Raw genomic sequence first — 15,464 nt, 5'->3', positions numbered from 1 at the left:
CACAGATGCACAGATACCCTTCCTGCCTCACCTCGCCTTCCTCACCAACAAGCACATCCCACGTGGCAAAGAACCCCCAAGACACAGTTACGCTGAATTTGGGCAGGTCTTGGGACTCTGGAGAGGTCCTCACTGACTGCAAGCCAGCCAACGTTATTCCAACTTATAAAAAGGGTGTCAGTGAAGAGCCAGGAAACTGCAGACCTCTTAGTCTAAACTCAGGACCTAGAAAAATGATGGAGAAGATCCTACTGGGTGCTACTGAAAGGCGTTCAAAGGACAAGGCAATAATCAGCAACAGTGAGTATGGGTCCACTAAGGAAACGTCCTGTTTCATTTCATAGCCTTCTACAATAAGGTCACCTGCACTGTCGATGAAGGGAAGGTGGTGGATGTAGTTTTTCTGGATTTTAGGAGGGCTTTTGATCCTGTCCCTCACAGCATCCCTCTGGACATGATGTCCAGCTGTGAGATGAGCAGGTACACGCTGCCCTGGGTGAAGAACTGGCTGAAGGGCAGAGCTCAAAGGGTTGTAGGGAATGGGGCTACATCAGGCTGGCGACCAGTCACCAGGGGTGTGCCTCTGGGCTCCGTTCTAGGGCCAGTTCTGTCCAAGATTCTGATCAACCATCTGGATGCAGGAGATGAATGCACCACTAGCAAGTTTGCTGATGATACCAAACTGGGAGGTGCTGTTGACTCTCTTGAGGGACAAGAGGCTTTGCAGACGGATCTAGAGAGATTGGAGCATTGATGATTGCCCAACGGTATGAAATTTAACAAGAACAAATGCCAGATTCTGCACCTGGGACGCAGTAACACCGGGCACAAGCACAGACTGGGAGAGGAGAGGCTGGAGAGCAGCCCCGCAGAAAGGGATCTGGGGGTGCTGGCTGACAGCAGGCTCAACAGGAGGCAGCTGTGTGCCCTGGCAGCCGAGGGGGCAAACCCCATCCTGGGGTGCGTCAAACACACCATAACCAGCCGGTCAAAAGAGGGGATTGTCCCGCTGTATTCAGCGCTGGTACAGCCTCACCTTGAGTACTGTGAGCAGTTCTGGGCCTCACCATTTAAGAGGGATCTGAAGGTCCTTGAAAGCATCCAGAGGAGGACAACAAAGGTGGTGACAGGGCTGGGAGGCATGTCCTGTGAGGAGGGGCTGAGGACTTTGGGTTTGCCTAGTTTGGAGGAGGCCGACGGGTGACCTCATTGCTCTCTGCAGCTTCCTGAGGAGGGGAAGGGGAGAGGGAGGTGCTGATCACTTCTCCCTTGGACCCAGCGACAGCACACATGGGAATCGTTCAAAGCTGCATCAGGGTTGGTTCAGACGACATTAGGAAGAATTTCTTTACAGAGACCGTGGTCAAACACTGGAATAGGCTTCCTAGAGAAGCAGTCAATGCTCCATGCCTGTCAGTGTTTAAGAGGCATCTGGACAATGACCTTAATAACATGCTTTGACCTTTGGTCAGCCCTGAAGTGGTCAGGCAGTTGGACTAGATGATCCTTGTAGGTCCCTTCCAACTGGACTGCTCTACTCTAGTCTATTCTGCTCCATCAAACCTTCCGCACACAAACAGCACCTCGAGGTTCTCAGGCGCACAGCCCAGCATGCGCCCCTCCCATTTCCCCTCCACCATGTCCACTCCCGCTCTGGCCCCACGAACACTGCGCAGAGAAATGGCCTCAGCCCTCGGCACTCAGCCCAAAGAAAGACCCCACAGGCGGTCACTCCCAGCCTCCCCTGCCTGCCGCTCCCGCTCCCCCTGGGCCTCTCACGGGCCTCACCAGCTCTCCCAGAGCTCACCAGCCTCAGCCCCGCGGCCGCAGCCTTCCCTCACCACAGCCAGGCACTGCCTCAGCACCCTCAGCGACCAGCCAATCGGGAGGCAGCTAACAACCTGCCAATCGGGAGGCAGCTAACAACCTGCCAATCAGGGGATGGCTGACAGGCACCAGCTGCTGCAGAAGCTCCTGGAAGCTTCCAGAAGGCCACTCTCAGCACCCCAAAATCAACACCTCCAGTCCAATAAATAGGTAATCTTCACAAAACAGCCCCCAAAACAACTGCTGGGAGGGGTGGGAGGTGAACGAGGGAATGAATGAGTAGAAATGCTGCCAAAACCCAACCCAAACCCCTCACACGGAAGAAGTTAGAGACCTCAGAGGGGCGAGAGGGAGGGAAAATGCCCTGATTAAATAACACCCCCCAAATAAATCTGACATCAATAAATACATCAACAGACCCTGCACTTCTTGCCCTTGCTGCAGGGTGCCAGGGACACCCACGCAGGGTCCCCTGTCCTGTCCCCCCTTGCTGTGTTCCCCAGACCAATCTCCTGGCAGTCCCCATGACACCATCTTCCTTCACGGCGGGGTGCCAGGGCCACACACACAGGGTCCCGTGTCACCGTGCCCAGCTTCCAGCGATATGGGAGTCCCCAGGCCACGGTCTCACCTTGCTGTGGGGTCCCCAAATGAACCCTTGGGGGGATCCCCACACCACCATCCCCTCTTCACTGCAGGGACCCATGCAAGAGTCTCCCGACCACCATCCCCTCTGCTGCAGGGTCCCTGGACCACCTGTGCAGGGGACCCCAAGCCACCATCCCTCTGCTCTGAGGTCACACAGAGAGCCCCCTCTGTGAGCTCACCATCCTCCTCACCGTGGGGACCCTGCACCACAGCATGGGGCACTGAGCACCAGGTGCAGGAACAAGCCCCTGACCCTGCTCTGCTGGGAAGGTGGGGCTCTGTGGTGGGTTCACCTGGGCTGGATGCCCAGTGCCCACCAAGCCGCTCTATCACTGCCTCTCCTCAGCTGGACAGGGGGAGACAAATACACCAAGGGCTCCTGGGTCGAGATAAGGACACGGTAGATCACTCACCAATTACTGTCAAGGGAAAAATTAATTTAACGTATTGACAATCGAAATTAAGAGTACGATAATGAGAAAAAAAATCAAATTTAATAATAAAACCTAAAAGACCTTCCTGCCATCCCTCCCTTCTTCTGGCCTCAACTGCACTCCCAAATTCTCTACCTCCTCCTCCCCAGCGGCGCAGGGGGACGGGGAATGCGGGTTGTGGTCAGGCCATCACTCATCTCTGCCAATCCTTCCTTCTCACACTCCCGCCTTGCTCCAAAGTGGGGTCCCACCCATGGGAGACAGTCCTTCACAAACTTCTCCAACATGGCTCCTTCCCACAGGCTGCAGTTATTCACAAACTGCTCCAGCATGGCTCCTTTCCACGAGGTGCAGACACTCAGGAACGGACTGCTCCAGCGTGGGTCGCCCGTGGCGTCACGGGTCCGGCTAGAAGACCTGCTCCAGCAGAGCTATACATGGGGTCACAGCCTCCTTCGGATGCATCTACCTGCTCCGGTGTCAGGTCCCCCATGGGCTGCAGGTGGATGTCTGCTCCACCATGGACCTTCATGGGCTGCAGGGGGACAATCTGCTCTACCATGGTCTTCACCACAGGCTGCAGGGAATCTCTGCTCCAGCGCCTTCTCCCTTCTCTCATCCAGTTAATATAGCGCAGCAGATTTTTCCCCTTAGCAAATATGTTTAGCACAGAGGCGCTACCACTGTTGCTGATTGGCTCACGTTTGGCCACTAGCAGCTCCATCTTGGACCTACCCAGCATTGGCTCTATCAGACACTGGGGAAGCTTCTGGAGCCTTCTCACAGAAGCCACCCCTGTAGCCCCTTCGCTACCAAAACCTTGCCATGAAAACCCAACACACCCACCTAAAAGCCTACAAGCAAGAGGGGCACCAAGGCACCCACAGAGCACATCCAACGGGAAAGGCCAGGCCTAAAGACAGACTTAGCGAGTTGGCAGCAGTGTGTGGAGTGACCGAACACATTGGAAGGGGCAGCGCCTCACGCCTGGCACACCTCCAAAGCCCAGACCAGCCTGACAGAGAGGCGAGGAAATGGGGTCCCCTCTTCACAACGCACCCGCAAACCACACCACACGAGTGCCACGGGATGACATCACTGACGACACCCCATCTCTATTATGCTTTGGTCATGACTTCTACCTGCCCTGACACGTGCCATCAACACCAGCCTTTGGCCTCTAATACTCTCACTTAAAAGCTGCCGCCTGGGCCAAGCGGACATGTCCTCAAGAGGAGGACAGGAAATTGCAGAATTTCAGGAAGGAAAACAGCCCCCAACTTATTAATCACGAGGTTATGGCATATAACAGCTGCTTGTTGAAATATGTTGGCATGCGCAAAGATGGTCACGCCCCTTGGGGACCAGCATAAAAGTCAGCCCAGAGCCTCTCTCCCTCACACACTTCTCCTGACGCCTTCTTCTCTGCAGTCAACAAGGTGAGCCTGAAACCCCTTCCCCTCCTTCTCCTCACCCACTTAGCCCATCTTTTCCAGCACGCTCTGACCCCACACTCAGCAGTCCTGACGCCTCCCCAACACCACGCTCCCCACAGTCCCACACCACGACTCCCCAATCCCTCACCCTCCTGTAACACCACTCCTCGCACACCCATTCCCCTCCGCTTCCTCAACACCCTCTCTTCCAGGGACCCTCCACACCACAGACATGGCCTGCTACGACCTCTGCCGCCCCTGCGGACCCACCCCGCTGGCTGACAGCTGCAACGAGCCCTGTGTCAGGCAGTGCGAGGACTCCCGCGTCGTCATCCAGCCTTCCACCGTGGTCGTCACCCTGCCAGGACCCATCCTCAGCTCCTTCCCACAGAACACCGCCGTCGGATCCTCCTCATCCGCTGCCGTCGGCAACATCCTCAGCTCCCAGGGAGTGCCTGTCTCCTCCGGAGGCTTCGGCTACGGCTATGGCTTTGGAGGCCTGGGCTGCTTCGGTGGCAGAAGAGGCTGCTACCCCTGCTAAGGGCCCTCGCCACTACCCCTGACACCAAACACCGACACCCAGGAAGCCACAGCATGGATTGAGGATGCACTTCTGGCCCTTCCTGGCATATCGACCTGCTGTCCACAGCTCCTCCTCTCAAGGCACCAAGCAAGGAAGGGGTCTGTCATGGACCTCCTCCTCTTCTCTCACCTCCTTCTTTGCACCTCACACCAGCTCCCCTCCACTTGGTGCTCCTGCATTTTCACTCTTTTGCCTCAATAAAATTCTCCTGCATCCCAGCCTCAAATGCCTCCACTTCCTTTCTTCTCCCAAGGCTATTCCAACTTCACCTAAGAAAAAAAAGGGCATAAAATTCCATCAGGGTTAAAGGAAAGGGTCAACAAGACCACTCCTACGAAATATGCCACCACCAACACCGGTGCCCCGTGGCTTCCAGAACATTACGCAAGCCCACCACTTGCGCAAAGGCTTTGACGCAGTAATGCTCGCCTTCGTACGCCTCTCACAAAGTCTCCCCATGCCAGCACACACTTGACTAACTCTCTTCCCTACAATGACTCTCCCGCCCTCCCAGCCAACAGAATCACAGAATCATGTAGTTCGGCAGGAACCTCTGGAGAACATGTGCTTCAACCCCCCTGCTCAAGTACGGCCCCCTACAGCAGGTTGTCTGGGGCCATGGCCACTCGGGTTTTCAGTATCTCCAAGGACAGAGACTCCACCAACTCTTTTACTCTTGGACCACCCTCACTCTGGGAAAGCCTTGCCTTCTTTGCTCACGGAATTCCATCTCTTTTCGCTTGTGCACATGGCCTCTTGTCCTGCCGCTGATCACGAGGCTCTGGGCCCAGCCCTTCAGCCACTTTGCACTCCCCCTCACTGGCCACTTACGCAACCCATACTTTCTCAGCTTCTCTAGGAGCACGTAGTGGGAGACACTGACAAAGGCTTCATTCCAGTACAGCTCAACAACAGCCACTGCTTTCCCCTCATCCAACACCCAGTCACTTCAACCTTGAAGGCACAGAGTTTGGTCAAACACCACTTTCCCTTTGTAAATCCATGCCGACCGCTCTCCAGCACCTTCTGGCCCTTTCTGGGCTTGGCAGGGCTTTCCGGAAGGATTTCCTCAATCACCTTCCCCAGAAATGAGGTCAAGCTCACCAGCCTCTACTTTCCACGATCCTCCATCTTGACCTTCTTCAAGATACGAGCTCTCTACCAGTCTTCAGGAACTGTTCCAAGGCACATCACCATTCCAAGACAATGAGCACTGGCCTCCCAAGGCCATCAGCCCTCTCCCTTGGAATTCCTGGTTGCAACCCATCAGGCCCCGTGGGCTTACGGACACCCAGTTGCACAGCACTCTGTCCTACCTCCCTTCATCTTCCTCAGCAAGCACTGCTCGCCTGACAAACAGCCTGAAAAACACTCACCTCAGTTCAATCCAGGCAGGCCTGGCCATTCATCAACCCTTTGGCATGCACCCACCACCACCAGGGCTATGGCTTTGCAGCCTCGTGCTGCATGCTCGCCTACAACTCCCCTCGGCAATCTCCAAATTCTCTTTCTGCGTCTCAAACACTATGCAGGGAAAGAATCTCACCCCTCGGTACTCACCTCAAGTAAAAACCCCAAAGTCCCTCGCTCACCAGGGCCCCAATCCTCCCCTGCCTCTTGCCACACTCATGGGCTCTCCAGAAACTCACCTGCCCTTGCAGGGTGCCCCATATACAATCACAGAAACTTTTACCTTGGAAAAGACAATTAACATCATCGACTCCAACCATTAACCTAACACTACCAAGTCCACCAATAAACAGTCACCCCAAGCGCCACATCTACATGTCTTTCAAATACCTCCAGGGATGGTGACTCAACCACTTCCCTGGGCAGCCTGTTCCAAGGCTTGACAACCCTTTTAATGAAGAAAGCATTCTAAATATCCTATGAAAACCTCCCCTGGTGCAACCTGAGTCCCTTTCCTCTCATCCTATCACTCCTTACTAGGGATAAGAGACTGAATCCCACCACGTTACAGCCTCCTTTCAGGCAGTGGAAGAGACCGATAAGGTCGCACCTGAGGCTCCTCTTCTCCAGGCCAAACAACCCCAGTTCCCTCAGCCACTCCTCCTCAGTCTTCTTCTATCAACTCTTCACCAGCTCCGTTGCTCTTCTTTGGATGCTCTCCAGCTCCTCCATCTCTTTCTTGTAGACTTAAGGGCGCAAAACTGAACGCAGTATTCGAGGTGCGGCTTCACCAGCGCCGAGGACAGGGAGACAATCCCTTCCCTACTCCCGCTGGCCACACCATTTCTGATACAGGCCAGGATGCCGTTGGACTTCTTGGCCATGCAGGCACACTGCTGGCTCCTATTCAGCCAGCTGTTGACCAACACCCCCAGGTCCTTTTCCACTGCGCAGCTTTCCAGCCACTCCTCCACAAGCCTGTAGCGTTGCATGGGGTTGTCGCTCAACTGCAGGACCCAGCACTGAGCCTCGTTGAATCTCATACAATTGGCATTGGCCCATCGATCCAGCCTGCCCACAGCCCTCTGCAGAGCCTTCCTACCCTCAAGAAGATCAACACTCCACCCTACTTGGTGTCATCTGCAAATTTACCGGGGGTGCACTCGATGCCCTCGTCCAGATCATTGATATTAAACTGAACTAGTCCCAATACTGAGCCCAGGGGTACACCATTTGTGACCAGCCGCCAACTGGATTTAACTCCATTCACCACAACTCTTTGGGCCCGGCCATCCAGACAGTTTTTTACCCAGCAAACAGTATGCCCGTCCAACCAACGAGCAGCCAGTTTCTCCACTGGAATGATTTGGGAAATGGTGTCAAAGGCTTTACAACAGTCCAGGTAAACAACATCCACAGCCTTTCCCTCATCCACTAAGCAGCTCACCTTGTCACAGGAGGAGATCAGGTGAGTCAAGCAGGACCTGCCTTTCACAAACCCATCCTGACTGGGCCTGATCACCTCCTTGTCCTGTTTGTGCTGTGTGATGGCACTCAAGATGATCTGCTCCATACCCTTTCATGGAACCGAGCACCAATGACAGGCCTGGAGTTCCCCAGACCCTCCTTTCCTTGTGGCCCTTCTTGCAGATGGGCGTCACATTTGCTAACCTCCAGTCAACTGGGACCTCCCCAGTTACACATGAGCGCTCATAAATGATTGGAAGTGGCTTGGTTTGATACAACCTTAAAGCAAGAGGGGCACCAGGACACCTACAGAGCACACCCAAGGGGAAAGGCCAGGCCTAAAGACAGGCTTAGCGAGATGGCAGCAAGCCGGGGAAAGAGCAAACGCGATAGAAGTGGCCTCAAGTTGCGCCAGGGGAGCTTTAGGCTGGATAGCAGGAAAAATTTCTTCCCTGAGAGAGTGGTGAAGCATTGGAACAGGCTGCCCAGGGAGGTGGTGGAGTCACCATCACTGGAGGTGTTCAAGGAATGTGTGGACGTGGCATTGCAGGAAATCGTTTAGTGGGCATGACGGTGTTGGGTTGATGGTTGGACTTGATGATCTTACAGGTCTTTTCCAACCTTGATGATTCTGTGATTCTGTGAAGTGGAGCGCCTCATGACCGGCACACCCACAAAGCCCAGAACAGCCTTCCACGGCCGCAAGGAAATGAGGCCCCTCTTCACAACGCACCCGCAAACCACACCACACGAGTGCCACGGGATGACCTCGGGGACAACACCCCACCTCTCCTACGCTTTGGACACATCTGCCAATTACTCTGACACACACCTTCCATGCAAATCCTCCCAAATACCTACTCTCACTTAAAAGCTCCCGCCAGGGCCATGTGGACACATAATCAAGAGGAGGACATTAAAAAGGGAGAACTGTGGGAAGGAAAACATGTCCAACCTCATTAAACACCAGGCTGTGGCATGCAACGCCTGCTTGCTGAAAAATACCGTCATGCGCAAAGGCTGTGTCACCCCCTTGGGCACTTGGGGACCAGCATAAAAGCCGGCCCAGCACCTCTCTCCCTCACACACTTCTCCTGACACCTTCTCCTCTGCGGTCAACAAGGTGAGCCTGAAACCCCTTCCCCTGATCTCCAGACGCAGCTGGCCTGCCTCTTCCAGGACGATCTGCCTCCACACTCAGCAGCCCTGATGCCTCCCCAACACCACACTCCCCATAGCTCCACACCACGACTCCCCACTCCCTCGACCTCCTGCAAAACCACCCCTCGCACCCCCATTCCCCTCCGCTTCCTCAACACCCTCTCTTCCAGGGCCCCTCCACACCACAGACATGGCCTGCTACGACCTCTGCCGCCCCTGCGGACCCACCCCGCTGGCTGACAGCTGCAACGAGCCCTGTGTCAGGCAGTGCGAGGACTCCCGCGTCGTCATCCAGCCTCCCGCCGTGCTCGTCACCCTGCCAGGACCCATCCTCAGCTCCTTCCCACAGAACACCGCCGTCAGATCCTCCTCATCCGCTGCCGTGGGCAACATCCTCAGCTCCCAGGGAGTGCCCATCTCCTCCGGCGGCTTCGGCTACAGCTATGGCTTTGGAGGCCTGGGCTGCTTCAGGGGCAGGAGAGGCTGCTACCCCTGCTAAGGGCCCTCGCCAACACCCCTGACACCAACCACCCACATCCGGGAAGCCACGGCATGGATTGAGGACACACCTCCGGGCCCTTCCTGGCACGTCGACCTGCCGTCCACAGCTCCTCCTCTCAAGGCAGCAAGCAAGGAAGCAGGGAAGGGGCCTGCCCGGGCTGCCTGGAAACATGGCCCATGTACCTCCTCCTCTTCTCCCACCTCCTTCTTTGCACCTCACACCAGCTCCCCTCCACATGGTGCTCCTGCATTTTCACTCTTTTGCCTCAATAAACTTCTCCTGCATCCCAGCCTCAAATGCTTCCACTTTTCTTCACCCAAGAAGAAACAGGGCTTAAAAGCCCATCACGGTTGGTGGAAAGGGGCAACAACACCTCTCCTATGAAACAGGCCACCACCAACGCCGGTGCCTCATCTCTTCCAGAACATACACAATCCCACCCACCACTTACCCAAAGGCTTTGACGCAATAATTCTCACCTTTGTATGCCTCTCACAAAGTCTCCCCATGCCAGCACACCATTGACTAACTCTCTTCCCTACAATGACTCTCATGCCCTCCCAGCCAACAGAATCACAGAAACATGCAGTTCGGCAGGAACCTCTGGATATCATGTGCTTCAACTCACTGCTGAAGCATGACCACCCACAGCAGGTTGTCTGGGACCATGGCTGGTTGGTTTTCAGTATCTCCCAGGAGGGAGACTCCACCACCTCTTCCACTCTCTGACCACCCTCACTCTGGAAAAGACTTGCCTTCTTCGCCCATGGAATGCCATCTGTTCTCACTTGTGCCCATGGACTCTTGTCCTGGTCGTGCGTACTACTCAGAAGAACCACGCTCCCTCAACTTCGCTCCCTCAACTTCACTCCCTCCTGTCTGGGATTTATACACATTGATGACAGACCCCCTGCACATTCTTTGCCTCCTAGATTAGGAATCCCAGCTCCTCGGCCTCTTCTCATAGGAATGACGCTTCTGCCAGGATGTCACTGGGACATGGTCCTGGCACCCATGGCTCTTCTTCTCAAGGAAAAAAGCAAGGAAGCAGGGAAGGGACCAGCATGGGCTGCCTGGAAACATGGCCCATGTACCTCCTTCTCTTCTCCCACTTCCTTCTTTGAATCACCCCTTCTGCTATGTCCACTACTCTCTGCTGCAAACACCTTCTCGCAAGCCAACGACCAGCCGAGACCAGGGAGACCTTGCGGCTTTCACAGAATCACAGAATCACTAAGGTTGGAAAAGACCTGTAAGATCATCAAGTCCAACCATTAAGAAAAAAAAAAAAAAAAACAAAAAAAAAACCCCAACACAAAAAACCAAAACCACCCACAAACCACAAAACAAACCACAGCCCACACCAAAACAACCCACCCACACCACACACCACCATGCCAATCAAGCCACATCCCACAATGCCACATCCACACGCTCCTTGAATACTTCCAGGGAGGGTGAGTCTACCACTTCCCTGGGCAGCCTGTTCCAATGTTTCACTACTCTCTCAGTAAAGAACTTTTTCCTAATATCCAGCCTGAACCTCCCCTGGTGCAACTTGAGGCCATTTCCTCTTGTCCTGTCACTAGTCACTTGGGAGAAGAGACCAACACCCACCTCTCTGCAACACCCTTTCAGGTAGTTGTAGAGAGCAGTAAGTTCTCCCCTCAGCCTCCTCTTCTCCAGAATGAACAACCCCAGTTCCCTCAGCCGCTCCTCATCAGACTTGTGCTCCAGACCCCTCACCAGCTTCGTCGCCCTTCTCTGGACACGCTCCAGCACCTCAATGTCCTTCTTGGAATGAGGGGCCCAACACTGAACACAGGATTCGAGGTGCGGCCTCACCAGAGTCGAGTACAGGGGCATGATCACCTCCCTGCTCCTGATGGCCACACTATTTCTGATACAGGCCAGGATGCCGTTGGCCTTCTTGGCCACCTGGGCACACTGCTGGCTCATATTCAGCTGACTGTCAATCAACACCCCCAGGTCCTTTTCTGCGGGGGAGCTTTCCAGCCACTCGTCCCCAAGCCTGTAGCATTGCATGGGGTTGTTGTGGCCAAAGTGTAGAACCCGGCACTTGGCCTTATTAAACTTCATCCAATTGGCCTCGGCCTATCGATCCAGCCTGTCCAGATCCCTCTGCAGAGCCTTGTCAGGCTCTGACAAGATCTATCTCACACAAGGGACCTCGGCTGACGGGCACCCTACTTGCACCTCATACCGGCTCTCTTCCACTTTTCACTCCTACCTTTTCACCCTTTTGCCTCAATAAAGATGTCCTGCATCCCAGCATGACACGCCTCCACTTCCCTTCTCTCCCAAGGCTCCTCCAACTTCACACAGCACAAAGCCAGGGCTCAACAGGCCCTCAGGGTGGGTGGAAAAGGGCTACAAGACCTCTCTTAGGAACTACGTCCCCAGCAACAACAACAACAACACAGACCGCTAAACGGGGGCTTCCAGCCCATGACACAAGCCCTTCACTTGCACAAACAAAGGCTTGGACATGCTAACGCACTTCTACCCATGCCTCTGACGCAACCTCCCCATGGCACCACGTCCTTGACCAACTCTCTTCCCCAGCACGACTCCCTGCCCAGCACAGCAAGCAGAATCACAGCAAACAGAATCAGTGAGGGCACAAGGAAACTCAGGAAATCATCTACTTCAACCCAGCCTGCTCAGGCACGGTCAGCCCGAGCAGGCTGTCCACGACCACGGCCAGCCAGGTTTTCCGTATCTCCAAGGATGCAGACTCCAACACCTCTCTGCGCTTCCGGTTCCACTGATTGACCACCCTCACACTGGAAGAGGCTTGCCTTCTCTTCTAAGGATATGGCACATCTTTTCAGCTTGGTCCACTCACCTGTGGTGGGTTGACCCTGGCTCAACTCCAGGTGCCCACCAAAGCCTCTCCATCACTCCCCTCCTCAGCTGGGCAGGGGAGAGAAAGCATAAGAAAGGCTCAGGGGTCAAGATAAGGACAGGGACAGATCATTCACTGATTAATGAAACAGGCAAAACAGACTCGACTTGGGGAAATTAGTTTAACTTATTACCAATCAAATCAGGGTAAGATAATGAGAAAAAACCCCAAATCTTAAAACACCTTCTCCCCACCTCCCTTTTTCCTGCATTAAACTTCAGTCCTGAATTCTCTACCTCTTCCCCCACCAGAGTGCAGGGGGATGGGGAATGCTGGTTGTGGTCAGTTCATCACACCTTGTTTCTGCCACGTCTTCCTCCTCAGGGAGAGGACTCCTCACACTCTTCCCCACCTCCAGCGTGGGGTCTCTCCTACAGGAGACAGTCCTCCACAAACTTCTCCAATGTCAGTCCTTCGCACAGGCTGCAGTTCTCCACAAACTGCTCCAGTGTGGGTCTCCAATGGGGTCACAAGTCCTGCCAGCAAACCATCTCCAGATATTGCATCATCTGCCAACTTGCTGAGGGGGCAGACTGTCCAACTGCCCAGGCCATTGATGAGGATGTTGAACAGGGCTGGCCCCACGAATCCAAGTCCTGGCCTACACCACCTGAGACTTGCCTCCAACTGCACTTTGGGCCACTGAGCACAAACCTCTGGGCCCAGCCCTTCAACCAGTTTGCACTCAACCTCACTGGCTACTTACGCAACCCCGTAATTTCTTGGGTGGTCTATGAGAAAGCAAGGGGAGAAAGCGTCAAAGGCTTCACTGAAAAGTCAACGTAAACACCAGCCACGGCTCTCTCCTCGTCCACAAAGCTAGTCACTTCAAAGTAGAAGACACACAGGTTGGCCAAGCATGATTTCCCCTTTGTAAATCCATGCTGAAAACTCCCCATCACCTCGTTGTCCTTCCGGGGATTGGCAGTGCCTTCCAAGAGGGTTTACTACATCACCTTCTCAGAAACGAGGTCAGGCTAGGAAACCTCTACTTTCCCAGATCTTCCTTCCTGATCTTCTCCAAGATACAAGGGCTATGAGCTTTCTTTCCAGCCATCAAAAACCACTCCCAGGCACCACCAACTTCCCAACAGAATGGAGAGGGGCCTCCCAAGGGCATCAGCCAGCTCCCTCCACATTCATGGCTATGACGCCTCAGGCCCCATGGACTTGCTTATCTCCAGATGCACAGCATTCCTTCCTACCTCCCTTCATCTTCCTCAGCAACAAGCACTGCTTGCCTGACAAACAGCCTGCAAAACACTCACCTCAGCTCAACTGGGGAATGCCTTGCATTCATCAACCCTTTGGCATGCATCCACCACCACCAAGGCCTCGGCTCTGCAGCCATGTGCTGCATGCTCGCCTCCAACTCCCCTCAGCAATCTCCAAATTCTCTTTCTTCTCATTCTTCTTCTTTGGATGTGTCACACCAGAGCCCAAGCACTGTATCATGCCATAGCCCAAGCACTGCATCACACCAAAGCCGACTCTGCACATGTACCATCCCCAGCTAAGGGGAGCGCTATGGAGGGGCCAACACAAGCCTTTGGAGAGCCTGGCAGGGCTCCCCACATCACAGGGCCTGCGAGCTCTGAACCGTAGCTGACAGGACAATGACATGCTCTTGCAATTAGCCCTCCTCTGCCTGCATGCAGACACTCCCAGGGAGGGCACCAAGGAGGCACAACCCCAAACAGGCAGCCTCCTTTCTCCCAGCTACAACCTTACAAGCAACAGCGGCACCAAGGCACCCATGGGGCACACTCAATGGGAAAGGCCAGGCCTTAGTAAAGGCTTAGCGAGCTGGCAGCAAAACAGGGAGGGACTAAATGCAATTGGAAGGGGCAGACCCTCACGCGCAGCACACTTCCAAACCAAGACCAGCCTCCCAGGGCTGAGATGAATTGAGGCCCCCTCTTCACAACGCACCCGCAAACCACACCACACAAGTGCCACGGGATGACCTCACCGATGACACCCCACCTCTATTATGCTTTGGTCATGACTTCTACCTGCCCTGACACGTGCCATCAACACCAGCCTTTGGCCTCTAATACTCTCACTTAAAAGCTGCCGCCTGGGCCAAGCGGACATGTCCTCAAGAGGAGGACAGGAAATTGCAGAATTTCAGGAAGGAAAACACGTCCCACCTTATTACTCACGAGGTTGTGGCATGTAACAGCTGCTTGCTGAAAAATGCTGTCATGCGCAAAGATGGTCACGCCCCTTGGGGACCAGCATAAAAGTCAGCCCAGAGCCTCTCTCCCTCACACACTGCTCCTGACGCCTTCTCCTTCACGGTCAACAAGGTGAGCCTGAAACCCCTTCCCCTCCTTCTCCTGACCCACCTGGCCCCTCTCTTCCAGCACGCTCTGCCCCAAGACTCAGCAGCTTTGACGCCTCCACCACGCTGCCCACAGCCCCACATCAGGACTCCACAATCGCTCGCACTCATGCGACAGTAAAACTCGCACCCCCATTCCCCTCCACTTCCTCAACACCCTCTCTTCCAGGGACCCTCCACACCACAGACATGGCCTGCTACGACCTCTGCCGCCCCTGCGGACCCACCCCGCTGGCTGACAGCTGCAACGAGCCCTGTGTCAGGCAGTGCGAGGAATCCCGCGTCGTCATCCAGCCTTCCACCGTGGTCGTCACTCTGCCAGGACCCATCCTCAGCTCCTTCCCACAGAACACCGCTGTCGGATCCTCCTCATCCGCTGCCGTGGGCAACATCCTCAGCTCCCAGGGAGTGCCCATCTCCTCCGGCGGCTTCGGCTACGGCTTTGGAGGCCTGGGCTGCTTTGGCCGCGGAAGAGGCTGTTACCCCTGCTAAGGGCCCTCGTCACCACCCCTGACACCAACCACCCACACCCTGGAAACCATGGCATGGATTGAAGATGCACCTCTGGCCCTTCCTGGAATGTCAACCTACTATCCACAACTCCTCCTCTCAAGGCACCAAGCAAGGAAGCAGGGAAGGGGCCTGCCCAGGCTGCCTGGAAACATGGCCCATGTACCTCCTCCTCTTCTACCACCTCCTTCTTTGCACCTCACACCGACT

General features: G+C 54.9%; 3 protein-coding genes across 3 annotated transcripts; all 3 read left to right on the top strand.

The window, feature by feature from the left end:
- The first annotated feature begins 233 nt into the window (after positions 1 to 233).
- LOC132322078 (uncharacterized) lies at positions 234 to 4,886 on the top strand. Its single transcript, XM_059836272.1, is given in 4 exon segments — positions 234 to 300; positions 345 to 480; positions 4,254 to 4,348; positions 4,558 to 4,886. Coding segments are annotated over 4 exon segments (627 nt in total).
- Positions 4,887 to 9,156: 4,270 nt separating this feature from the next.
- Positions 9,157 to 9,465, top strand: LOC132322077 (feather keratin 1-like). Its single transcript, XM_059836271.1, has one exon. The coding sequence runs from the start codon at positions 9,157 to 9,159 to the stop codon at positions 9,463 to 9,465; it is 309 nt and encodes a 102-aa protein (XP_059692254.1).
- Positions 9,466 to 14,933: 5,468 nt separating this feature from the next.
- LOC132322076 (feather keratin 1-like) lies at positions 14,934 to 15,236 on the top strand. Its single transcript, XM_059836270.1, has one exon. The coding sequence runs from the start codon at positions 14,934 to 14,936 to the stop codon at positions 15,234 to 15,236; it is 303 nt and encodes a 100-aa protein (XP_059692253.1).
- The last annotated feature ends 228 nt before the right edge of the window (positions 15,237 to 15,464 follow it).

Source organism: Gavia stellata, chromosome 3 (assembly GCF_030936135.1).
Source record: "Gavia stellata isolate bGavSte3 chromosome 3, bGavSte3.hap2, whole genome shotgun sequence".
Lineage (NCBI taxonomy): Eukaryota > Metazoa > Chordata > Aves > Gaviiformes > Gaviidae > Gavia > Gavia stellata.
Note: the sequence above shows the minus strand (reverse complement) of the source record. Positions and strands in the feature narration are given on the sequence as shown.